General features: G+C 41.5%; 1 protein-coding gene across 16 annotated transcripts in view; it reads left to right on the top strand.

Annotated features, from left to right (window-relative positions):
• The window catches only part of Sdccag8 (SHH signaling and ciliogenesis regulator SDCCAG8), a 232,880-nt gene that overhangs the window by 196,078 nt on the left and 9,805 nt on the right, over nucleotides 1–26,997 (top strand). For 14 of the 16 annotated variants that reach the window (XM_040277165.2, XM_021727202.3, XM_078022972.1 and 11 more), the window contains one exon: nucleotides 26,362–26,488. In XM_040277165.2, coding sequence (XP_040133099.1) covers nucleotides 26,362–26,488 — 127 coding nt within the window. Of the gene's footprint in view, nucleotides 1–7,717; nucleotides 8,065–10,754; nucleotides 10,924–26,361; nucleotides 26,489–26,997 lie in introns of those variants that run through there. The other 2 variants (XM_078022973.1, XM_021727195.3) reach the window with 2 other exon arrangements.

Here is a 26,997-nt window from a genome sequence, read left to right as displayed (position 1 = left end):
CTCCAGAAATAACCCTCAATATACAAATGATAGCAGAAGGCAACTCAGACATATAGAGATGTGATAGAGAGCAATATCGTTTTAGGAAAGGGGCTGTGTAGCTCTGAATTGAGGACTTTCATAGATGCATCTTTGCTGACTTCCCACAAATGTTAATCGTGTTAACAAATATACAAACTCCTTGGAGTAAAATCTTGTCTTGTTCTCCACTATATTCCTATATCCAGTGGAGAAGACATTGTAGGTATTCAGAAACATTTGTTAAACAAATCAATAAGTGAAGTATAGAACACATTAATATTGTATTTTCTTTAAATTTGCCTTAAGTTCATGCCTTTTGGTCAGTTTGAAAACACCAGCATCTGCAATGTATATTGCATTTGTACAGTATTAGCAAAATCATAGTGCTGCTGGGCCCCCAGCTGCTACCAATGAAATTGTTTTCCTGGAAAGTAGTCCCCAACATCTTTTTTTGCACTAAGACATTACCTTCTTTTTTTTCAATACCTTTAATTTATTTACATATTATTATTATTTTTTTTAAGAGAATTTTTTTTTTAATATTTATTTTTTAGTTCTCGGTGGACACAACATCTTTGTTTGTATGTGGTGCTGAGGATCGAACCCGGGCCGCACGCATGCCAGGCGAGCACGCTACCGCTTGAGCCACATCCCCAGCCCCTTATTATTTTTTTTAATGTGGTGCTGAGGATTGAACTCAGGGCCTCACACGTGGTAGGTGAGTGCTCTACTACTGAGCCACAACCCCAGCCTCAAGACATTACCCTCTTTCATCTAGTTTTCTTTTGGGGCGGGGAGAAGAAGAAATCTCCAGTTCTTTGAAAGGCTAAAGTAACATGACTACCACAAATGCAAGCAACTCTACTTCAGTGGAAGGTAGAAATTGTAGTTTTTTGAAAAGCCATCTACATAAAAACATTTACTGCATGGTACCCTCTGATTCAGGGCCAGTAGGTGCTTTAGAAGCATAGTTAAGTCTACTATGATGGTGTCATTCAAATTCATCCTTTCATTCGACACTCATATGTGTCAGGCACTGTGTTGGGCACTGCAAGCACCAAACTTAGTGCTGTCTCCTTCCCTAAAAGATAAGATTCAGGGAGATAACACCTTACTGCAGGAGATAAGCAGTCATGGTTCACTGTGATAAGAGCTATGATATAGAACACTGAGGGAAGAATGAGAGTAGTGACACTTGGCTACTAAGGAGATGCAGAGATGTAAAGTTGGGTACTTTCTTTGAACTTCATATTTTAGATTTAAAACTAAGATAAGAAGAAACATGACTTCGGGCTGGTTGTCCAATATCATGACATTCATCTGTGCTGACTACCTAGCCAGTCAATCTGGTGTGTACCTGTGGCTGTCCAGCTCCAAAACTATCCTGACTCATCCACTTCTTATAATGCTCATATAGCACAATCCAATCACAGTGTGGGTCCATAAGCAGGTTTTTATTTTCAGAGGGATCAAATAATATACATGACAAGCAATGGTATCTGTGGTAATGTTCACTCCTTGAACTCACCATTTGATGAAGGTTTAAGTTTTCCAGTAATCAATTGTCATCTTCTCCCCATCTTTATAAGAGTAGAGCTCATGCCCTTAACTTGATTTGCATAGGAAGTATTCTCTGCCATTTCTCATAGGAAGGATAATGAGAACATTCCATCATATGTGCACATGCCTGCCTACACAGGCCATTTAAGTAATGATTTTCCTGGAAATACTTGTCCAAGTAATTGATGTGAACTCTATGTTCTTATGAGAGTCAGCATGTATAGGTGCCTACTGGCTGGACAGAGGATGAAAACACTCCTTTATTCATAGTCTTGTGTAGAAAGTTGAGTTGTACAGTCAGTCCTCTTGAACCAAAATTGTTAACATGATTGGACAAGATTGTTTACCTGTAGGGGAACAAAAGTGGCTTTTGAACAACTATGATCCTCAGAGTAATATTTATTTTTATAAATCTCAATTTAAAGTGTGTAGTGGTATTGGTAATAATTTTTGATGTTTTTTTAATGTTGTTCACTTAGGCTTTTCAGTTATCTTAATTGCTTATGGAAGGTTACACATTCCATCCCATTCTCTGGGATGGGCCGGTTGCTATATCATGAATTTAACTTTTCTATCTGCCTCTGTTCCTATCCATGGGAGGTCACAATTTAGTGATTTTGTCTACTATTCAAGCAAATTATCTCAAATGCTTAGTGGATTTACCTAGCAAGAGTTTGATTTGAAAAGGACAAAGACCAGTTAATAGTTATCTGCGCATATACTTAACATTTCATTGTGCAAATAAGGCTGTCTTTAGTCAACTGGAATTCCAATGAGTTACTAAAAAAAAAAATCAAATGAATACACATTATTAAACATATTTACACACACCAAAACTATTTCAAACCAGTAATGCTGGAATAAAGACAAACTAATACTGTGTATTTACATCACACCATAACACCTTTCATTAGAAAAATCTCAAGCCTTCACTAACTAACTAAACTGTGCAGCACCCTGTGAGGTGTGTAGGAAGTAAGGTAGAACAATAAACAAGAAGTTGAAAGGGAGAATGGCCAACACACTTGCAGAGGATGAACAAGACTCCTGCTGGGTAGCCTTGTGGCACTCAAGTTCAGGTCAATTTATAGCAAGGAAACAGAATGAGAGAACCTGTAACTGTTCAAGTGATTATAGACTTTAATATGCTCCTGGATGTTGTTTTTCCAATCTAAAGTCTATATTTTACTTTTTCATTGAATGGACCAAACAAAGTCCAGAGTTAAATCTTCACCAGGCTGTAACAGTTACTCTTAATCTGATCATTTTAATTCATTGTTTAACTTTCCCTAGGACCAACTAAATGCAGTTTCTGGCTTGCTTTCTTTTTTTTTCAGCCAGAATTTTTTTTTTTTTTTTTTTTACAAAAGTGTGATTGTTTATTTTCTGGAAATGCTTAGACATGGTCAGACACATGCCAGTCAATGGGAAAGGTGTGCCCTGGTCTCTTCTGGGAGGGTCAAGGCTGATGGGAACAAATTCAAGCCCAGGCCTGCTTTACTGCCTGCCATGCCTTGCACCTTGCATGATGTGCCTGTCAAGCATAGTGAGCATACAGATCTTACCAGAACTTCTGGGGAGCACCCAGAGAGACCTGGAGCTTGATGCAGTAGAAAGCCAAAAGAGCTAGTGTGAATACAAAGATGTCAGCAGACCAATGGGAATAGTGGTTTTTGCATTTAGAATTTTTAAGTACCATATATTAACATCTTTGAATAGATTTTGAATTTATTATTCTAATGGATTTCCAAAAAGTTTGGTCTTGGAAATCATTCAGTTATCCTACCCATCAGATTTATTCACCTGATTCTTTGAAGGGAAAAAAAGGACTTTATCTCTGTAAGCCTTGCTCACAGTAAAGTCTATTTTGGCTTAACCTCTCAGATTTTCAGATAATTTAGGTGTCACAGATATCTAAGATAAGATAGTTTTCAGACACTATAATTTAAACGTCTCTGAAGTGTAATAAATAGAGCTTCGTCTGGGTTTTGGAAATAATGTTTTCTTCTCAAACAGCTGTTCATTTGTATTAACAATTTTCTCTGTCTCTAGAAGACAGGCAGCATTTCTTTTTTATATATAATTCCATCCCACTTTTTATTCTGTTAGCTGTATTCAGTCTGTTGTTGTGGTATTAATGTTTAATATCCCTGTGCACCATGCATAGACACCTAGCCTGACTTTAGGCACTTCTAAGAAGAATTGTTTGGCCCTGGCCCATGAGGCCAGACCAATTCTTGCTATCTCCCTGGGGCTGGCAAATTTCACAGCCTTTTCAGTTCATCAGAGACCACTTTGGTAAAGCAATGTAAATTACAAATGCAGTATGAACAAGTCTTTACCATGTCTTTAACTGACCAAGCTGAAGATCCTTGGTTTTTTATTTAGGGGGCTCCAATTAGCACCCAAATGATGGCAATTCATGAGGCTATGATGAAGTTGGTGACGACTGACATTTGGTACACATCAATATTAGGTATTTATGATTTCTTATAAACCTTGTAAGAGATAGGAGAAGTATTTATCAAAATTCTATTTTACTTTGAAGACAGTCAGGCTCAGAGAGGCTAAATGTCACAATTTTCCATGACTAATAGGCCGAGCATTTTACTATTTAATGCCTCCAAGATTTATTATAAGGAAGAGCAGTTAACAGTGTAGGGTCTGAGACCAGACAGCTTGAACTCAAATCCTGGATTTACCACTTTTGTGTTGTGCCACTTGGGGCAACTACTCAATGAAGGCCTGAACTTTCTCATCTGTAAAATGATAACAATTGTGTTCCTCCCAAGAATGAGTCATTACACAGAAGAGTGTTCACAACAGTATCTGGTATATGGTAAATTCTCAACAAATATTAACTCTCTGAGTTACTCAACTGCTCAGCACAGGAAACAGTGTATAACAAGACATCAGGGTTTGTATTATGTTCCAGGAGTTAAATGTGTAATGTTAATTCAGGTCCTCTTCAGAGTGGACAAGCTAGATAAGGAAAGTCTGATGGAGAAATCCATTCTACCCATACCATTAGCAAAATTAGAATGAAACAGTTCTTTAGAAGTCCTGAAAAATCTCAGCCTGTGAAATTAATGAAAGACAAATAATTTAAACTGCCTGCCTCTGGGAAACAGAGTGTGAGTCTCAGTGTGACAGACAATTAATATGTAGGCTTCCAATCTTGATAACATGTTCCATAATACACTCTAGAAAACTTAAGGATTTATATCCTTACAGTTCAAAAACTATGTGGTACCTTGTACTTAAACAGCAGTAAAGTTCAAGTAACATATCTCCATTCACAATCTTTTGTGCTCAGATGCTCCTGGAAGCTGCTGTTGGTGGTCTGATAATGGGATTAAAGAATTATGAATTTGGAAGCATTGGAAAGATAGCAAAGGTTTTCATTTGTTTGTTTGTTTGAAATCCTATTTCATTTTGACTGAATTGAAGGCAGCAGTGAAATCAGGAGCCTGGAAGCTGTGGTCCAAAGGAGACAATCAGTGAGAGGGGCTCAGTTGACAGAAATCAGTTTAGCCCAAATCAGCTAAAAGAGATGCAGGGAGGGAGAGGACAGAGTGACAGAGAAAAACCTACCAGAGATTTCAGTATCCTTGTTTCTCTCCAACAGAAACAAAAGAAGACTTCAAGATAGAAACTCAGTAGTTTTATTTGGAGAGAGCTGTCTGGTTAAGCACATATGTGCACCATAAATCCAGATTTCAGTTACACCCGCTCACATTTCTTCATGTCAGCATCTGATCAGCAACTTCCAAATGTTCTAGCATCCCTTGCAAATAATTTTGATTTGGAAGCCTTCTATTGATAGTTAACTTTTATTAAGAGATTATTCTCTCGATAAGAAATTTCTGACAATTTAAGCAATATTAAATCAGATTCCAAACATATAATGACAGCTTTGTTGGTGTGTGTTTATGTGTGTGATGCATTTAAATGCATATGTCATGTCCTTCTATCTTAAAAAGAACACCACATTAATTTTTTAACTAGCACCCAGCATTCGGCCTATAGATGAATACGTACAAACATACATATGATGCTTGATCCAGAAACTTACTAGAATTTGGTAGCATGCATGGAAATTGTTAGGGACAAGGATTTTTGTACTAGGAAACTTCCTTGTCAAATACACAGTAGCTTTAGGTAAGTTCAATCCAAGGACAATGTGATATAGCCAAAATGGCACAGGATTTTTAAAGAGAAGTTCTCCTGTTCTTTCTGTATTCACTAATTTATAGCTACTGTTAAGAGTCATGGCTTTAGGAGACAGACCTAGGATTGTGTTTCAGTTTTGCCACTGGCCATGTTTGTGAACTTATGCAAGGTATTAGTAACATATCTCAACCGCAGTTTCCTCATCCATAATATGAGGAGCGTAATAATATCAATATCTTCTTCAAAGCGTTGATGTAAAGATTTAAAATGGCTGGGTTAGAAAGGGCTCAATACTCTTATTTATTGCTTTGGTTATTTTTGTTTTTAATCTAAATTACCTCATTCATTAGATAGAACAAACACATCCTACATTGCAGAGTTGTTTTCAGAATTGAAATAGATGATGTACGTGAGAGTAACATCATATGGAAGCACTATTTAAAAAGTAATGATGATGATTATCTGTTGAATATCTACTAAGTGCAAGTCATTGAATATGCTATTGCTAATTCTTATAACAATCCTGTATGGTAGGCAGTGTTATTTTATATTGCAGATGAAGGAACAGACTTGTAAGAATTTTTCTAGGATCATGCTCAGATTTCAAACAGATCTGTTTTATTTTAAATTCAAACTTGTCATTCTGCATAGCCATATCTCAATGATAATAATCTTGGGAATTGTTAATAGTTTGTTGTTCTTATTGATGATAGAATTTGGTGCTTAATATATATTCTGTGCTGATGCTTGAGAAGTATGGCATCCACTGCATGTATTTATGTTAAAATATATAATTTTGATGAAATCTACTTAGTACATACTATTCACAAACTTGAATATGTATCTACCCACAAAAGGCAGATATTTGCAGTGCTAAGCCCTAGGCTGTTAAGGCAGCTCCAAAAAAAGAACATGTCAGCAACGTTCTAGGCAGTGGCAGTGCATTTGAAATGCATATGCTATCCTCAAGGTGAATAGTTTGAAGGGCATATTTTTTGTATGAATAAATTCCAATTTTGGTTATAATGTTTGATGCTTTTTAAGTCATTTCTCATGTTTTTACATTTCAGTTACATGAATTTTTATTCATATCATAGATTATAAGTAAACGGAATTTACAATTTGATTCCCCTGCCTTCATACTTATAGCTAGCTTATTACTCACCAGCTAATGAGTGATCTTCTCAGATTGGCATACTGGCTCCTGGGCATAGCTGTAAGGTGAAATATCTGTGTGCAAGTGTTCCTGCTACCTAGAAGTTAGCATACTATAAACACGGGCTTTTGAGTCTGATTCCTCAGTGGCTGCATAGTTTCGCTAAAGTTGTTTTTAACCTTCTAAGCCTCAGTCTACTCATCTGTTAAATTGGAATAATAATACCTATCTCAGAGTTTCTGGGCATAAGAGAAATTGCAGATAACGTGCACAACACTCACAAATATGCAACTTCCCTATTCACCTTTTCTTAAAAAAAAAAAAAAAAGGTCTACATATGCAACAGTGAACTATTTGCATTTTGACTATATCATATTTCCATAGGCTTGAAAAACCATATCTGGTTAACCAAGATCCAAACAGATCTACAAGGAGATCATACACTTCGCTTTTCACCTGTGACAGAGATGGTAGCATCAGTGGGCCTTACTACACAGTGACATCCACCCAGAGGCAGATGCGGTGTTCCAGGCACCCTGATGTGGCTGAGGCAATAATAAGCCCATTTACTCCCACTTCAGATTTTGGACCCTGAAGCCTGGCCTTCAATACTCACATGTGTCTACCAGGTTTAACTTTTAGTTCGGAAGAAACCCATAATTTTCACCTGTGTCTTTTTGACCCCAGGCCTGATAGAATATTTTACTAAGGCTCTCCCACCCCCAACTGTTCAAAGTTACAAACGGCCAGATTTCAGTCATCAGAAGAATAGAATGTATTTTTTTTTTTTTTTTTTTTTTTTTGCAGCCTGTCTCACGGGGGCCAGATTCCAAGGAGACAGCCCATGCACTCACAGGCCAGGAGAGCCAGGATTTCAACAGTGTCAACAATCTTTGCTCATCATACCAAAAAAGCCCTGTGTCGGTGCCGACTCATTAGCATACAGCCGTGCTGTGCTTGCTAACAAAGCAGGCTCAGTATCTGCTAGTTTCTCAGCTTGTCTGTCTTCCTTGACCGAAAAAGAAGAGAAAAGCTGAGGCTAGGATGCTGTCCCCCTCCAGCAGAAGAAACTATCACAAGGATTCCCAGAGAGAGTGCTTTGAAATGGTTTTAGGTTAGCATTCTTTCAGAAAAATGTGACCATCTATCCTTTGTTTTTTTAATCTTGTTTTAAATCAACAGGCAAAACAAAAAATCGACATGTTGTCTATTTAAAAATGATTGAGCCTTGAATAATTCCTGGTCATTCCTTTAATAGTTTTGTTTTTTAGAGTGCTTAAAAAGAACTGTCCGTCTAGGCAGGGGTAGACTAGCATGCCCTCTCTCAGGCTGTCTCTCTAACCCTCTTTTGTTGGGGGATGGAGGGAAGAAGAAACGTACAAGCAGATGTGCTGCTAGATCTACAGGCTTCTGCCAACCATATGGCATCTTAAAGAAAGATGGTTGGAGCGTCTGGATTAGCAAAGAGTCGGGATGGGAAGCCATGTGTCGTGTTGGTACAGGCAGTTGTTTGAGCTCTCTCTAAATGGCTTCAGGAGATTGTGTAATGGAACAAATGGTCCTGCGAGCCCAGGAACAGCCTTGCCGCTGCTGGAGAGGCAATTGGCCCTCAGGCGGGTACTGCTTCCCTTTTTTCCCCAGTATTATGTATTCTTCTTTTAACATTCTTCAAACTCTATGAATTGACTAGAACTTTTCAACTTATAATTACACACATTCTCCCAGCCTCTAGGTCTGCCTGAATTCTCCTCTCTCACCCTAATTTGGTAATTAATAATGCTGCCATCATCCTGGTGTTCTCTCCCCTTGGTCCGCCACAGTGGGGTACATAGATATGATGCATCAATTTTCAGTCCCTCTTGACAATTACCTTCTTCGGGAGTTTATCTGGCTATCAGGATGTGGAAAGATGTATCTTCTTCCCACCACAATTCTCAGAAACCCTAGGAAATGGAAAATCTGAGGGTTTTATGTGGTCTCAGGTGCTGAGCATATGAAAGATGTGTTCCCTTGCAGTTTTGGTCCTTGTGTGGCATTTAAAATACATGAAATTAATTCCATATTAGTGAACTCATTGAACTATTAGATCCCACTTCTCATTTATTCAGCAGTTTGAAACCTTGGGGATCTACTCTCTAATCCAAAACTTAAATAGAGCTTTAAGAAGTGAGACACTTTGATACTGGCAACACATAGCAGTATTTCAACTATGTTCAAGTTCTCAGGTCATTGTTTCCTCTGGGAACTCAGAGGCAGGAGAAGCCCAAGACCCTCTAGCTAGAGAAAATCTGGTGCATGTGTTCTGATGGGTTCTTAGCCAAGATCTTTGGACATTTCAGGGCATACAGAATTATTTGTTGTAGTTTCAGGGTTACTGCACTTGAAGTGCCCTGGCTTGAGCTACTAGAAAAGTTAAGTCCACTTCCTCACTGGGAATGGATAACTAAACTCTGAGGCTGCAGGTGTATCATGAATCATGGTTGATGGAAGGTAAAATGGGTAGTTTATTAATCAAAGAAACAATATATCTGGCCAAATCATCAAACAAGTTTGCATTAAGTGAACTACATGGGTCATTCCCTGGTTTATGCTGCACACTAGGGAGCAGAATGCACTGAATCTTGACACCTCCTGTTATTTCTGAGTCACCACCTCCTTTTTCACACGTAGTGATCCTAACTGAACAGGTGCCTCAAAATGAAATCAAGTAGGAAGTAAAGTATTCAGGTTAAAAACGAATAACCTGTGATCCACTGTTGGAAATAGGAAGAAATGGTGTCTATTACAACTTCTCTCAATGCAACTTGGAGCAATGAAAATAATTCTTACATATTTGCTATGTAACAATGCTGCAAAGCCCTCCTCTAAATAAATAAATAAATAAACAAATAAATAAATAAAACAAAAGAAAGAAAGAAAAAAAGGAAAAGAAACCTAAGGAATGTGTGACTGGGCTCCAGTAGGAGAAAAGGGCACAGTCTAGAAATCTGAAGGTGTCTTCAGAGTGTCATGATTTTTATGTACTTGTGGCTCAGCCAAACAAATTCTACTCTCTTAAATAAGGTCACCTTAAAATCATTTGCAGACTCTTACCAACTTCTCAGGTCATTGTTATTTGTGAAGGATAAAATGTCATTTAGAAATTTCAGATAGTATACTATTTCACTTTTATGAATACTTTGTATTTAAAATTCTATTCTTACATACACAGGTTTAAAACACTTTTTTTGTTCAGAGCTCATTGCATGCTGAACACATTAGGTGTTAAGGATATTCATACTTTGTCTTCTGAGTTTAGGATCTGTGAGGGGGTCCATGAAAGCATAATTTTTATTGTTACTTACCAACTTGAAGAGATTTGCCACTTTAATCCCTTTTACCTTCCAAATGTACATGGTCCCAAATTTGTCAGCCTGGAGTTTCTTGAAACAATGCAATTAAACTGCAACATATTTCCTAACATTCTTAATTAAGACAGTGACTGAAAAATGTAGATTAACAGAAGTTACTGTTTTTATCAACATATTTTCTCTCTTTCCCACCACCCTCACATCTCCCTCCCCCCCACTCCTTTTTGCTTTAAATGTCTGATGTCAGTTTGGTCCACATGTACATTATGCACATGGCACTGAAGAAACAAAGTAAAAAATTCTCTTTTAATTCTGAGCTGCATGCCCAGCGCCACATGCACTGTCTGTTACATGTCGCTTCTTATGAGGTTCATGCTGGGAGTTTCTTTTTAAAGGCAAAGTGTTTCTGAAGGAAAGAGTTCAGGTTGGGCAGATTGTGTTAGAGAAATCTCACTGTCTCTGAGTGGAATTAATATACTGATTATTCTGTGCAGGCTCGAACTGGCAGCGTGTACAAAAGTTCAAGTGTCTGGGAATTGAAATATGGAGGAGAATTCGGGAGAATGAGCAGAGACAAAGAATTGGAAGTAGGACTTAGAAGTGAAAATAATGGTAACTTTGTAAAGAGGGGGAGCAAAATCAAGAATGAACAATTGTGTCATAAAGCAGTACTCACTGAAATATTTTTATGGTATCAGAAGTCCTGTTTTCCATGGCACATAAGATTGATCTTAAAAATCAGTGTAGTTATTGGATGGGAAGTGGGAAGGGGGGCATACACAGCACCTTTTTATTTTCACTTCTTTGAGTTCTTATGATACTTGCCAATTTCAATTAAGTCACTTGAGAAGCTTAATCACCACATAGAAATTAAAACGGGTTGTAATATTTCTTTGGCCTATTAGCCAAGATTTTTTTCCCTGTTTAATTAAAATGTGGGTCTTGTATGATTATCAACAAACAATGATTCATTTATTTGTTTACAAGTAAGGAATTAAAAAGTAAGAAAAACAAATAAAATCATGCAGCACCTCTCTTGTCACAGAGAAATCAACCTTTTTTTCTCATTGCTTCTCAGGGGAAAGAAATTGGGGCGTGAGTACGGAGTTAATGAAGCTTTCACCCATCTCCTTTCCTCAAACTGCCATCTCGCTTTAATCCTCTCCTTCTGCCAGAGTCCAGAGTCTCGGGAGCCAGAAGCTCAGCACCCAGCCTGCCCGCGCCCCAGCCCGCTACTCGCTACTCTCCAGGTGCAGAGCTCGGCTTCGGCCCCTCCCGTGGGCCAGGAATGCTTGGCCGAGCAGCACGCTGAGATCCAGAGGCGGAGCTGGCTGGGGTCGGATGGGAGGGAGACCTGGAGGATGCTCGGCCCAGAGATGGAGCCCTAGGCCACCCTGCAGCCCAGGCAGAGGGGCGCCTCCTGCTCCCCTGCTGGAGAGCGCTCTTCCGCAGCCCAAGAGCAGGTGCTGGCGTGCAGGAGGCACTCCTGGAGCCCAGTGGACTGTTCCATCTGCAGAAGCACAACTGCCCAGCATGGGGTGGCGTTCCCCTTGCTTGATGTTCCCTGGAGGCATGTGCTTTCTGTCTACTAGCAGAGTAGTTGGAGGCTGGTTCATCACCCGCTCCCAACTCCACCAAATTCTAAGACTGAAGCTTTTTATTGGCAGCATTTAGATGGTAGTGATGGTGGTGGTGGTGGGCGGGGGGATCTACCTTCTGTTTGGCAGTTGCTCTTTTGTGAAGCAGAAAATTATCTCTGGGGATGACTTAGTGCATAGGGTACTCCCCTTGCCTTGTGGATCAGGAATTGGGACACCATGAGAGTCCTGCCCATGTACCTCTGAAAATGGTGTCACCTAGTCTGAGCTTTCCGGGTAAGACTGCCCGCAACCATGAGTCCTAATGCCTATGTCCTGTAGCCCTCTGCTATTGTAATTTGCTTTCAGTCAGGGCCTTGCCCAACACAACCATCAAGTCACTGGCAGATAGGGATTATCTACTGTATGGATTATTTAGCTAGTCTGGAGCTTTTACTTTTAAACTCCAGGCATTGTTGTCTTTAGGGGTTTCCTGGTCTACACAGCAGGAGTAGGGGCCATGACTGGGTGCAGTGAGCTGATCTGTGAGGGGCTGGAGTAAGGGGTGGCTGCTGTGTGCTGCAGTGTAGCACCCAAGGAAGGCACTTATTTCCCTTTATTTTCTGCCCCCTAAATTAAGATTTCAGGAAATCTTAATTTAGGAAAGAAGCATATTTGCTTTTAAGGAACACTGTAAGGCCTATTGCAGGAGAAAACCCCTGTTCTTCCTCTCAGGCCATCCAGCAGGATATTCCTGGCACCCTGCCAGTTGAATTCCAGGTCTCCCTACCACCTCAAGGACCGCACAGTCTGTGCACACACATGGCATCTGGTTGAGACATGTAAAAGTTGATTGATGACAAAGAGATGGTGCTAACGTGGCATATTCCACAGCATTCTTAACATTTTTCTTTGCCGCTTTCCTCAAGTCTTCTATAGCTTCCTGGGCTACCTGTGCATTGTTAACTTGTGCCATGTTAAAAAAAAACAAAGAAAGATAGAGTAAGGAGTGTTGGAAGCCTAGGTGGACTCTCTTGCCACTCCTTAAAAATTTCAAAAATTTACAGCCTGATTATTAAAAAATTAGACTTAGCTAGTTCCTTCTTCCCCACTGTGGCACTTAAATTGGGCAGGATCTGACTCTTCGGCTGCTGGAGCCCACTAGAAACCAAATGAGCCCTCCAGCAGGCCTAATCACTCTGATCTGTCATGGACCTTCTAGCTGGAAGAGTTATGCCATCATATTATCCCAACACTCATCACTGTGTAGAGGACCCCCTTTTACTAAATGATTTATTACTCTTCGCAGAATTCCTTTGGCTGCAGATTTTATTTCTGAGTCACTCTGTTCAGCTCAATTGGTCGCCTTCAGTTACCGTGGCAACCAGCAGATGGGGTTCTTTGACAAGGGTCAGCAGGGAGGCTGCCTCAGTATAGAGGGAAGAGAAACTAAATAAAAAGCTTTCAGCATTGACAGTTCTATAGTGGATGGCCAGGAGTTATTATCAAATTACTTGCATTAAAACCTAATTAAGATGTGTGCCAGTAAGTGCACCATAGTGACTGAATCTGGTTACTTAGCTGTTGAGGGCTCACTCTTACTCACTCACACCTCTGTGACCAATTTGGGTACCCTGAGGATGGTCAAATATGAAGGAAATTGAGGAGGACTCACTTGGTATACTCCAGGAGGGCTGTAGACTCTGGAAGCAACAGAACAACTTCATTAGAGTCAAATCTTCCTGAAAACAGAGTATTGAGCCCCTAAAACCTGAGATGGCAACTGAGCAGGACCTCCGTATGTCAGATAGTTCCATGTCTTCCTTTGAGCCTGTCCTTGCTTTAATTGCAAAAAGCATTCATCAAAATAAAGCTAGTTTTTTTGGGTTTTTTTTTTTGTTGTGTGTGTGGGGTTTTTTTTTGTTTTTTGTTTTTTTTTTTTAGTATTTTAGATTAAAGTGCAACTAAGTGCAAAAGATGTTTTCTGGAGTGGACAAGAGACAGTGTTAGGTCAGTTGACAAAATTGGAATTTAGTAGATTAAGTAAAGGTTTTATATCAATGTTAAATTTACAGCAGTTGATTATATACTTTGGTTCTCAAAGAGAATACCTTTGTTTTTAGGAAATAAACACTGCAGCATCTAGGAAGAAAGGGTAATGATGTGTGCAACTTACTGTAAGAATGTTGGAAAAAGGACTATATATACTGGGAAACAGGGAAATTCTGGATGTGGTCCCAGCACTTGGGAGGCTGAGTGAGGAAGATCACTTGAGGCCAGGAGTTCAAGATCAGCCTGGGCAACATAGTAAGATTGTCTTAAAAAAAAAAAAAAGGAGAGAGTAATGAATCAAATGGGGCAAGATTATTACAATAGATGAATTTGGATAAAAGGCATATGGGTATTCTTGATACTATTCTTACACCTTTTATAAGTTTTGCATTATTTATAAATAAACACTCATTTTTTAAAGTAGAAGTGCTTAGGTCCAGGGTGAGGTAAGGCATGAAGTAAGAGGCAAGGTAGATTTTTCTGCTGGTGCTTTTGTATGATCTTGAGCCTTATGCAGGCTGGATTCTACTCTGCAAAAATTCTAATTTTTATTTTTCTGCCCTGTTTTCTTTGTACAATGGGACTATGCTCATTGTCATTCTGCTTTTGCTTAAAAAAAAAGTAATGCTTGAAACAAATGGTCTTCTGTTTTCTTCAAATTGAATAATAATAATAATTATTATAATTATTATATTTATTGTATATTATATTATAAATATTATAATTATAATAAAATTAGTAGTAGTAGTAGTAGTAGTAGTAGTAGTAGTAGTAGTAGTAGTAGTATTTTGGCAGTACTGGGAATCAAACCCAGGACTTCATGCTTGCTATGCAAGCACTGTCCCACTGAGCCATATCCTCAGCTCCAAAGTCCAAAATTCTTGACATGTTATCTCCTGTCCCTGTTGTTTCATGGTGTCAGGATCATGTATTCTCACCCAGTCCTCCCTAGGCATTATAAGCTCAGCCTGGGTCAGATGTCACTTAGACTTTAAGAAAGTGACAAGGGAGAAATGTAGCACATGTTTCTAACTGCCCTGATATCACCATCTATCCTAGTTGGCGACCTATGCTGGGTTCACAGATCTCACTATTCTAATAACTTAAGAAAATGGCGAAGAAAGAAAACAAACACACAGAAGTACCTTTTCAAAATCCAGGACGGCTCTCCGACCTTAGAGGTCCATGGAAAGAGAGAGCACCATTGGAATTCTTTATTCTTTATATAGGGGACACACAAGAGGAGGTTCCATGGAACATCCTCTCCCAAAAAGGGCAAAGCGGTAGGATTACGCCTCATTATCCGAGGGAAGGTAAAGTGAAAGTTATTGTGGGGCACAATAATTGTTCAGTATCTCTTGCTCGGAACTTAAGGGCGTGTATTTCCAGAGCAGCTCCCCACACCCTGAGGTCAAACTGTTCCTTGTTTCTGGTACAAACACAGTTTTAAGCAGCTGGTCTCTAAGAAAGCCCCAGTGACGACTGTCAGAGGCTTCAGGGACCTGCTGGAGACAGCGGTGATACAGCCAGAATTGCTGAACATCTCACCTTTCTCCACTTGCCCACTCACTGCATGGTCAGTGTGGCTTCTGAGCCTCTGGCCTCCCATATTTGTATCTTTCATGTTAATGTGGACTCCATCAGTACTACCCAAAATATGCTCTCCAGGCCAAGACCTGTCCTCAAACTGTTATCACTCTGTGAAAAAATAAGAACCTAGATTTAGAAAGTTTAGCAACTTCTATAGCAATTAGAAAATGCTACCTTATTTTTATTATAGTTCACAAAGCCATCAAGCTACAACAGATTAGAAATTAAAAAGAATACAATACAAAACCCAAACTGGTTCTCTTCGGTGAACCTGTTGGAGAAAGTCTAAGGATTTCTTTCTCTTTTCTCATGCCCCCAAGCCTCAGAAAATGAGCCCAGATGAGCCAATTCCCTGAAAGTTGTCCAGTGTGTTTGTTACCTTCCTCAGGGTCCTTCTCTCAAATCCTTATGTCTTGTTATGGAATAGAAGACTTAGTGAGTTCTTTTACACTTTTGTTGGGGGCGGGGGGCGGGCAGTGGTTGTGCTGAGAATGGAACCTAGGTCCTCATATGTTCTAGGCAAGAGCTCTACTACTGAGTCACATCTCTAGCCCTAAAAATCCATTTCTGAAAGGCCTGGACTGATGATTGGAATTGGAGTTCCAGCCCTAGATTTCCTACAGATAGGCTGTTGTGCTAGTCACTTGTACTTTCTGGGCCTCAGTGTCATCATAGTGGGCTGAACTGAATGATCTCTAAGGTGCTTCTCAGCTCTAACATGACATGATTCATTTGGAGAGAAAAGCAGGGGTCTATCCCTGCTTCATTGCTCCCAAGCAGCCCCTGTAGGCAGCAAGGCTAATTGGGAATTTAAGAGAATGAAAAATTAAAAGGGCAGTACAGGAACATAAATTCTCTTTACTGAAGGTGTAAACTCTCCTCAGAACCACATGATTCTCAGAATGAATTACTCTATTGAAATCATTGTTGAACAGGGTAGATTTGGGCAAAGGCCATTTAAACAGCAAAGTAGCCAATGAAAGCACCTTACTTTTCTAAGTGAGGATAAAGGCTGAGAATGAGTTCCAGCTTCTTAAGAACACTGCTTAGCATACTGCTTCTGTATGATCACATTAATGAGGTGAAATTATGTAAAATGCAGCAGCAAATTTAAGTATTGAAACAAAGTATATGACTTTAAATTAGCATGTTTGAGTCACCAAAATTAATTACTTAAAGTGGTAATTAGGATAATTGGGTTTTCAGAACTCCTACTTGGTATATTGTTATGACTGTGTAGCTAGTGATAGTTGAATATAGGAATGTAGCAAAATTCTGTAAAGTCATAATTTTGTAGAAATGTGGAGCTGGAAGAGAACTTGATTATCTTCTAGCCCTAAGGTTGGCAAACTTTTTCTCTAAAAGATCAGGTAATAAATATTTTAGGCTCTGTGGCCATATGGTCTCTGTCGCATATGGTTTTGGAGCAAAAGCAGACCTAGATAATAAATGAATGAATGAGCACTGCAGCATTTTAATAAAAGTTTATGTAGGGGCACTGACACTGGAGTTTCATACAATGTTCACATATTAGTCTCTTTTTGACTTTTTTCCCAAACATTTGTAAATATAAAATATTCTCAAAGGCAGATGGTACAAAAATAGACAGTGGGCCAGGTTGGATTTAGTCTGTGGTCTGATGTTTGCTGAATCTCTGTTAAGAGTTTAGGAGAGGGACCTGAGATTTAAACAGGAGTTGCTTATGTTTTAATGTCTGATGCCAAAACATTTTAGGAACAGACTAGGATAGTTTTCATTTGGATGTTTGTTTTCATCAAAAATTGAAGCCACACAAAGATTATTCTCCAGATCACTCTTTTTGTATGTGTGATTAATACTGTGAATTATGATATACCAGTGGTTCTCACACTTGAGAATTCACTTGTCACCCAGGGAGGCTTACAGAAATGTATGCTGCTGGACCCACCCCAGTGTTTCTGATTGAGGAGGCCAGGAGATATTATTACCTCAGTTTTACAAATGGAGAACCTGGAATTGAGAGAGTTCAAGTCTCTGGAATAAGGCAAAAAATAGCTAGTTTATGATAGGATTTTGAATTAATGTCTCTTGCTTCCAAGCCCAACACTCATTTACCTAATTTAGGATTCTTTTGATTAATTGACAAAGTCCATACTGTATGCACATATGAATATGTAGCAACAAATCCCATCATTATATGCAACTATAATGCAACAATGAAAAATGTAGAAAGAAAAAAATTGCTAATTCCACTGTTGTCCTAAAATCATTAATTTATTTGTTAGACTTTTCCTGGAACAAAGTTATTACATATTGTAATAAATGAAACTATAGATGAAAATTGTACTACAGATGAAATCACATGTCTTATATTTGGTATAAACAGAATACATTAGAAAGTCTCTTGCTTATTCCAGCAGCTTAAATGTCAGGTACCTTTTCTAAGTACTGGAGAGGGAAAGCTGAACACGATTCTGTTCCTGTCCTTAGAAAATTAATAGTTCAGTGGGAGAGATAGAGAAGCAATAACTGTGTCAAGGGTAGAGGTGTTCTCTATGAAAAGATGTATAAAGTCACATGGAAGTGCAGAGGAAGGGCCCGGGGAAAACTTTGCAAGAATGTTTTAAAGGACTAGGAGCAGGGGTTGGCCACAAGGACTAGGGACAGAAGGCATTCTAAGCAGAGAGCACAGCATTATTGTGATGGCAGGAAGCAAATGGACATTTCTGCAAAGTGGATAAGAGTGACTGGGATACCTATGTAGGAGGAGAGGGGATTGTAGCAGGGGTCAGATGGCAAAGAGCACCATTGCAAAGGATTCAGTATTTACATTTAGAGCTATAAATAGCCATTGAAAATGTGACATAATGAAAGTTTTGTTCCAGAAAGATCCTTCTAGTCTAGCCATCATGGGTACTATGGATTTGAGAGGCCAAGTAGAAGAAGGTATCCCAGGGATTTGGATAAAGAAGGCTGCCAACCCATCCAATTTCAGGGAGTGAAGGTGGGAGGGATGGGTTGGTACAGGCTGGGGAGATGTATAGAAGGTTTAGAGAGCTCATCTACCAAACTGGGAGACTGAGTTCTGTGGGGCAATGAGGGAGAAGGAGGCTGCTGTGGGACTGCCCCACCTATATGAGAGGGACACTGGGAGAAGCACAGATGAGTACAGTGTCCCATGATGAGTTTGTGGTGGGCTGAATTTCAGGTTAGGGAGCCACCTCAGGTACGCATCAGATACTAAGGATGCTCAGCCTATCCACCTGGAACCATAAGTGTAGATTTTTTAAAAATGTGTTTGTGTGTGTGTGTGTGTGTGTGTGTGTGTGTGTGTGTGTGTGTGTATGTGTGTATCAGGCAGGGAGAATGTTTCAAGTGAGAGAGAGCTGGGCCCAGCCCCCCAGCATTTGCAATTGTGATGAAGGTGGAGGAAATGCCAAAGGATTAGGGCAGTGAGAACTGGAGAGACTCTGAGGAGGAGAGGGAGAGTAGCTCCCCTACTGCAGGGTGTCCTTAATGGCTTTAGCAATTGGCATCTACCCTTTTAGTTCTGTGAGCTTGAGCAGATGACTTCTTTCTTTGTGCCTAGCTTTTCTCCTACAAAATGCAGATGATAACACCCACTGTGCAGTGTTGTCATGAGAATTAAATTAGGTAATGAATGCAAACTTCTTACAATCCTGGGCTTTTAGGAAATGCTCAGTAAAGACTAGAGTATGGTACTGGGAACAGTAGAACACTGAGTGCATATTTACAGGCAAAATATTTGTACCTTTTAAATGTATATGTTGTTTAGAAAATGCCCTTCATTTCCATGAGGAGGTCCCCTCTCCCAGGCAAACTGCTGTTCTGAGCATTTTGAGAACTTATCTAAGAAGAGGAAGGAAAATCTTTGCCATTGTCAGAGTGACACATGGAAGGGGCTCTGGTTTTTAGAACAAAAGACATTTTACTACCACAAGCAAATACAATCCCCAAACAAAAACCCTAAAGTAAGTAGTCTGTAGGAAGCTCCCAGGTGGAATTGGTGCAAGCAACTGACACCTCTTTTAAAAAAAACATTCATATTTGCCACCCCTGGGGTAGGAATTGGGGACTGGCCTGGAGAAGAAAGCCTGGGTAGCAGCCCTGTGGCACTGTACTTGGTTCCCAAGTGTTCATTTGGTTATTATATCTCATAACTTACTTATACACTGCATATATTTTGTATGTATAACATACAACATAAAAAATTTAAATATATGTATTCACTTGCTTTCACAGTATTCATAGCAAATGAATGTCTGAAGCCTAGGACCAGAGCTGGCAGCTTGCACTGCTTCTGTTTTGCATAAGATATTTTCCCCAGCCCACTCAGCTCTATAAAGTTGTTTTGTATTTCACCACTTGCTCCATCTTATCTTGAAGTCTTGCATATATTTTTTTAAATGCTCGTTCTGATAATGCTTGTGGGGTGTGGCTGACAGAATCACTGTTGGACCAATAGATATCTGCCCCAGCCCAGCACACGTGTTTCCTGTGATTTTCTCTGCATTTGTACCTTTACAAACCTGGGCCTTTTTGCTTCCATAGTAAGAGCCTACTTCCCCTTAGTGCCTTAAATTCCTAGAGCTGGTTTGGCACAGAAGGGGAGGCTGTACTGGCAACTCTACCCCAGCCTGGGTAGCTGCTCTTCTCTCCCAAGAGTCCTCCATCTTGCCCAGAGTTCACAGTTGTGTACTTACAGGTACTGAAGGCATGAATCCTATGCCATAGGTTAGGATAGCAACCCATTCTGGGTGCATAGCTGCCTGAAGTGTCCTTTCTTTCTCATGGACCAGCTGACCCCACCATGCCCTGTGAGAATGAAGGAGCACAGGTGCTTCAGGGGTGAGGGGATGAGGCCTGGGTCAGGGGCAGAAGGCCTGGCCACAGCTGATCTGGATGCCTTGACAGCACAGTGAAGATTCACACATATCCTGGGGGGCCCTAGGACAGGATGGACTCCCTGTCCAATGTAGAGATGAGATGCAAGACTGGGAGAATGGGGTGGAGGAGGTCTAATTAGGAGTTGAGCTCTGAAATCTCTTGATTCTATCTTTCCTTCCTACCACATGGAGGCTGGGTGTGGTTTGCAGAATGTCAGGGGCTCCTTACCCAAATTCCTGCAGGCCCCACGATGGCAGCCCCCGCTTGCTCTGTCCACTATCTAATGCCTTGTAGAGGAAATAGCTAAAAACAAGAGACCCAAACAGAACAAAAGAAAGTGGAGTCTCTCAAAATGACAACCACACCAAGACTCAACCACTGAAAAGAAGTTTGTAGTCCTGTGAAGACCAAAAGGAGTGATACTTGGGAGGATCAGGAGGGTGGGGGTGGTATAGAACAGGTGCCCTATGAGGAGGTTAGGTAGAAGAAGGGCTGATGACATCCAATGGCTGAGTCAGGACATCTGTGTCTTCCCAAGAGGGCAAGCTCTCAGCCTAACAGATATCACTAGCCCTGGCCAGTGCCCTTGTCCTCTGTAGCAGCCCCCCAGCTGCCTAACCCTGACTTTCCTTTCTCAGCAAACAGCCCTGCCCTGACCTAAGGGAATACAGAAGCTGCTGAACATGAGCTCTGGCCACAGCTCTCCCCTTAGCTTGCCTTCCCTCTTGTCTCAGGGAGGAGGGTGTAGGTCCCCAGGCCTGGGCACCTTCTTCCCCTGGGAAGCCTGCCATCTTCTGCTTTGAGGATTTACCTTCTCTCTTCCAGAGTCCCCTCCCCACCAGTTCAGGCTGCTCCCATTCTTACTACCTTCCCCTCAGCCCAGCTCACTAGAATAATCTCCCCTTCTCTCCCCAGCCAGACAACTCTGCATGGTGTTCTGCCATCAGGTAGAATTTTACACAAACCACTCCTCCTTCTCTCCTCCCTGGACCTCCAGGATCTGCTTTTCTATTGGCTTTCTCTTACTTTCTGGGTCATCTGTCTCTGCATCTGGCCAGCTTCCTGTGTTTTGCCAGCCCTAGACTGTCCCGTGTTCTTAGCCATCAGATCATGGAAGCTTTGATACTTGCATTTTTAAATTTTTTTTTTAGTTTTAGGTGGACACAATATCTTTATTTTTTATTTTTATGTGGTGTTGAGGATCGAACCCAGCGCCCAACGCATGCCAGGAGAGCACGCTACTGCTTGAGCCACATCCCCAGCCCTGATACTTGCATTTTTTACAAACTGCTCCAGTTAAAAATCTCTACCAGTCTTTCCCAGGCAAATCTTGCCCCACATTCGTGGCCTCACCTCCCAAGAAGTTTGGTTTGCATAGCTAGAGCTTTAGCTGGGCCATTCCTGGGCCTTATGCTTCATAACTATGTCCCACAAGTATCTCAGACTTGTTCTGACCCCAGATCGTCTCTTCTACCCCAGGTTTATCCCTCCTTTCACCCTTTTTTGGTAAATGGCACTACCACTGCCTGCAGGTTCATATTTGCTACCAACCTCCACTAAGCCCAGTATTACCTTCCTCTGAGCAGCTCACAATGTCTGGACCAGCCAGAGCAGTTTAAAGTTTTCAGACACTCCATAGCCTTTACAGTGCCTCCCCCATGTGGGAAAGCCCTGTGCCTGGCTCCTGGAAGAACAATATCTACTATATACTCACATCCCACTTGCCAGCCTAGTATTATTAAACTAGTCATGTATCATTTCTGTACCTTAGTTTCCTTATCCTTAAAGTGGGGATAATAATTAGCTCCTCCCTCATTAGAATTCTTGTCAATGTTAAAGATTAAAAAAAAATGTAAGCATTTAACATATCACCCTATATATTGTGAGTGCTCAATGTAGAATGAAGAGTTCTCTCCTAAGCAAGCAGAAGCCTTCCCATACCTCGCCTTTGCTGTATCAATCATTCCTCCTTATGCCTTCACATTGTTCTGTTTGAAGTCAACACTTATTTCATCACCTGTCATTTTCTCCTCAAATGTCTGAGAATCCCTTGAGGGCAAGAATCATTTGTAATTCTTTGTGTACTCCCAGTGTCTACATTGGTACTTGTTATGGTTGGATCCCAAATGTCTCCCAACTTGGTCTTCAGACTATAGCACCTTTGGAATATGATAAATCCTTTAAGAGGTGGGGCCTAGTTTCAGGAAGTTAGATAATTGGGAGTGTGCCCTTGAAGAGGATATTGGGACCCTCAGTCCGTTCCTATGTCTCTTTCTTTGCATCTCAGCTGCCATGAGATGAGCAATCTCCTCTGCCATGCTCTCCCACCATGATTGCTGCTTTGCTATAAGCCCAAAGGCAACAGGACTAGGCAATCATGGATTGAAGCCTCTGAAACTATTAGACAAAATAAAACTTTCCTTTTTTTAAGTTGTTTTTCTCAGGTATTTCTTGGCCAACATGGTACTTAACCCACGAGGGGTGTTTACTAAAGGCTGGTTGGTGTAGTGTATAACCTCAGTGAGTTAACCAACTGGGCACTGCCTAGATTTGACTCAAGGCTCTCTACCATAACTCTGTGTGACTCTGCAAGTTAACCTGTCATCTTCAGTTTCCTCATCCATAAAATGCATCCCCAGTTACATGGTCATGCTAACATATAACTCAGATGACTGTAATAAACTTGGAATTGAATAATCAAGGTGGAGCAGTAAGCTCAAAAGCTCAGCAAATATTGATTGTGCCAAGAGTGAGAGTTGTAGCTATGACTAGCTGACACTATGGACTTAGGGCATGAAAACTGAGAATAATAACACTGTGGAAAATAAAGGACATTTTTTTTTATCTACAATATAGTCTTCAGAAATCTCTTCTGATGGTAGTGAAAGATCCATTACCAGAACACAGGCTGAGTTGGTCAGTATTTGGGATTTTTCCAAAAATAATTTTTTAAAAATTTCCCCAGTGTTTTTAGCAGGCCTTCAAAGAACTGTCACCAAAGTGTTTCCTTAACAAACTCCATTTTATTAAAAAAAAAAAATTAACAAATGTGGGTTTAGTGTTGTTTTTACATTTTCTGAGTTTGTAACTGACTTTACTACTTTACTACTGTATGTGGAATGAGGGGGTAGAACCTGCCCCAAAAAGGAAGGCACATAAATAAAGAGTGGGGGACACTCCTGTGATGAACTTTTTGAAGTTGTTCAAGTTGGTTTTAAAAATAAGTCAAGCTGGGTGGTTGGCCTGGGCCACAGTCTCAACTACTCCCTAGACTGAGGCAGGTGGATCACTTGAGCCAGGAGTTCCAGGAGAGCTTGGGCAACATAATGAAACACCATCTCAATAAAGTGGGTGGGTGGGAAAGCAAACAAACAGAGTTTGCTTCTGCTCTTAGCTTTTCAGTGTTAGTGAGGATGCACCTCCTAGAGGAGGGGTGGTTTCTCAGAATCTGACTTCTCACAGCAGCTGGTTTTCTGAGGCTCACACCCAGACTGATGAGCTGTCCCATTGGCCGCAGTTTGCAAACTAAGCCCCAGTGAGCCTTTCTCCCTAGGAGAAAGGTCTAGGTAGGAACTGGCCCCTTCTCTGGTGGCAGAGCCAGTGTGGCTTGTCCCTGGCCAGCTTTTTGTGCCGCGAGAGCTGACTTTGGCTTGGCTCATAGCACTGGATGGGGCAGCCGTCCCTTTTCAGGAGCCCCAAAACACACACTGAACCCATCGGTCCGCGGGGACCATTTTCCCATTTGATCCAAGCACAGGGCAAGAACATAGAGAATAGCCACTTTGGCGCTTTCTTGCAATTGAACCATAATGGTGTCATTTGTTTATCGCAAGCTTCTGTTCCAATCCTTTTCGTGCAAGCAGGAAGCCAAAGGACTTCTGCCTCAGTAGCTCTAGCCTGGGGCTCTCTCCACATCCAGGATGTGATTGGAGGGGGAAAGCCACCTTACGGGTTAGGGAGCTCAACTGCTAACGCTGTTTTTCGCCTGATTTTAATGTGAAAGTAATACCTTGTCTGCTTCTCAAGAAAAAAGGCAGTTAACCTCTCTGCTACAGCAATCAGAGCCAATCCAGGGCTCCTCCGCAAGCAGGGGCTCTAGCAAAAGGTGGCCTGCGCAGTTTCTCCCTGCCAGGACCCCCGGCAGTGCGGGAAAGCTTCTGTCTGCTCTGCCCCAGTGGGGTGGCTTTGAGACCCTCTCACAAGAGATCTACCCCAACCCCCATAACTGCGTGATGGGGTGGAGTCGGATGAGCTACCCCTAGTGGAGAAGCCATGGCTTCATCAGCCAGAAACTTAAGTTTTCCTTCTCCCAGATAAGACGGAGGATAAGATAGGGCGCAGTTGCAGACTCATCCTTGAACAGAGGTCTTTGCCCGGGGCTGACGGGGCACCTGGTACGTAGAGCTAAGGAGAGGCCACAGTCCCCCAGACTCGGCGAGCGCAGGAGCCGCAGAACTGCGGGACTGCCTCCTGCTGCGCCGCTAGGAGGGCCTGTGAGGATGCGCAGTGTGGTCACCGCCCCACCCCTCACTCCTGCACCTGTAGGACATGCCAGGTGAGTAGTTTCCGGAAAGTGGTGTAATTGAAAACCAGGACCCCGCTGAGTGTTCGCAGTTGGGGAGTGGGGGCAGGGCGGACCCTTTCACAAAGACTTGTGAGTCCATTTGAGACTAAGAATAGCTCCTGGGAGTTGGCAGGGCACGTGGAGAGGGTTGTACTGTGCTTTGCAGAAGAGTCCTGGAAGAGTGTGAGTAAAGCTGTAGACCTTTGCCACCTTTCCCAGAATGCATTTTACCCGCCATCGCCAGATGCGAACTCACCCCAACCCAAAGGTCCGAATCTTTGGCTTTGTAAATGTTTAGTTGTACTCAGAGCCTACCAGGAACACTGACCCAGGAGATCTTGAACTGAGGGCTGCCCCAGGCTAGACTTTGACTTGGTAACCTGCAGTTTGAAATGTACCACAAGCTATTCTTTGCTTGTGAAAATACAATTTAATTTCTCTGTGGGTGCTTTTGATTAGTGAGAGCTGTGGAATGGCACGCTGCTTTCTAGAACAGTTCAACTCTAAATTTAATCCGAAGCCTACATTGTCATGGCTGTAGGAAGCTGTCTGTGGACAGATGAGGATAATGGTTTAAATGAATTAGCAAGTTGGGAGAGGAGAGCCCATCAGTAGAATGACAAATTTAGGGTTTTTAAAGACATCTGGTCAGCAATGATGGAACTTGTGATTGACTGAGTGATTAATAATGGAAAACCCTTAGTTTAGTGTTTCTATCATTCCTCACCCTCTTCCCCAGCTAGGGCCAGCAGTCTGTTTAGCTTGCCAGAGAGGGTTCCAGCTGAACAATGGAGCATTTGCGCTCCTCATCTTTGGCCTTTGCTTATGAGTTTAAGGCTTTTAGTTTTTCTTTTACTTACCCATCTTGTATCTGATTCTAACTGACAACATATTGACAAGGTTCCCAGTTCCCTTGCACATCTGCTGCCAGCCAAAGCCTCAACTCAGGGTCACTCTTGACTTCTAGTTCATAGTTCACTATCAGGAGCTTCCCTGAGATACACACTATTATTGCTTCAATGTCCTCCAGAGCCCCATGTGTTGAAGGCATGGTCCCTAGCCCATAGTTCTCTTAGGAAGTGGGGTCTAGTTGGAATAAGTTAGGAAATTGAGAGTGTGCCCATAAAGGGAATATTGGGACCCTAGCTTCTTTTCTCTTTCTTTTAATTTCTGGCCTCCATGACGAGGGCTTTTTCTGCCACACATTTCCACCATATTGTGCTACAATCAAAAACTGAAACCTCTGAAAGTGAGCAAATTAAAACATTTTCTTCTTCTAAGTTGATTATTTCAAGTATTTTGTTACAGCAACAGAAAGCTGACTGAAACACTAGCGTAAGAGAGCCCTAAAGTGTACCATTGTCCCTTCTGATCTCTCAAGCACCCTCTTTTCAGAACCCATCTCTAATTCTGTGGTGGCTTTTTTTCCAGGCTCCGGCAGCTGGATAAGCATAGCCAGGCCACAGCACAGCAGCTGGTGCAGCTGCTCAACAAGCAGAACCAGCTTCTCCTGGAGAGACAGAGCTTGTCAGAAGAGGTGGACCAGCTGAGATCCCAGGTACTTGGCAGACCCCAGCACAGGATGGGAGCCCTAGGGCAGCCTGCCCACCACAGAACATACAGGGGTATGATAGGGAGAACATGCACATGGGTCTCTTACTTGTTTCTTTTTCCAGGGCTGTACCTTAATAGGCTTAAATTCCCACTAGTCACCTTGGTCAGCTCATAATCTAAGAGGGAGCTCCTGAAGATTGTGCTGAGCACAGCAGGGCACAGAGGAGTGTAAGCTGAGGCCTGTCCTCAAGCAGATCCAGGTCCATGAATCTCCCAGCCACACTGAGTGCTGAGTCCTACAAAACAGGCAGTACTACCAGGGTGCCAGAGGAGGGAGAAAGGAAGACTGCACTGGTAGAGCAGGCGTCTTGGACGAGGGTGGCCTTGATCTGCCCATAAAGGATTAAAAAGCTTGAACTGGTTGAGAAAAGACATGTTCCCAATGCAGAAGGTATGTTGTCCTAAATTAGCTGAGGATAATTGGGCTAGGATTTTGAGTGCCTGAAAAGCACC

Source organism: Ictidomys tridecemlineatus, chromosome 10 (assembly GCF_052094955.1).
Source record: "Ictidomys tridecemlineatus isolate mIctTri1 chromosome 10, mIctTri1.hap1, whole genome shotgun sequence".
Lineage (NCBI taxonomy): Eukaryota > Metazoa > Chordata > Mammalia > Rodentia > Sciuridae > Ictidomys > Ictidomys tridecemlineatus.
The sequence above is the reverse complement of the archived record's forward strand: the minus strand, read 5'-3'. Positions and strand labels throughout refer to the sequence as shown.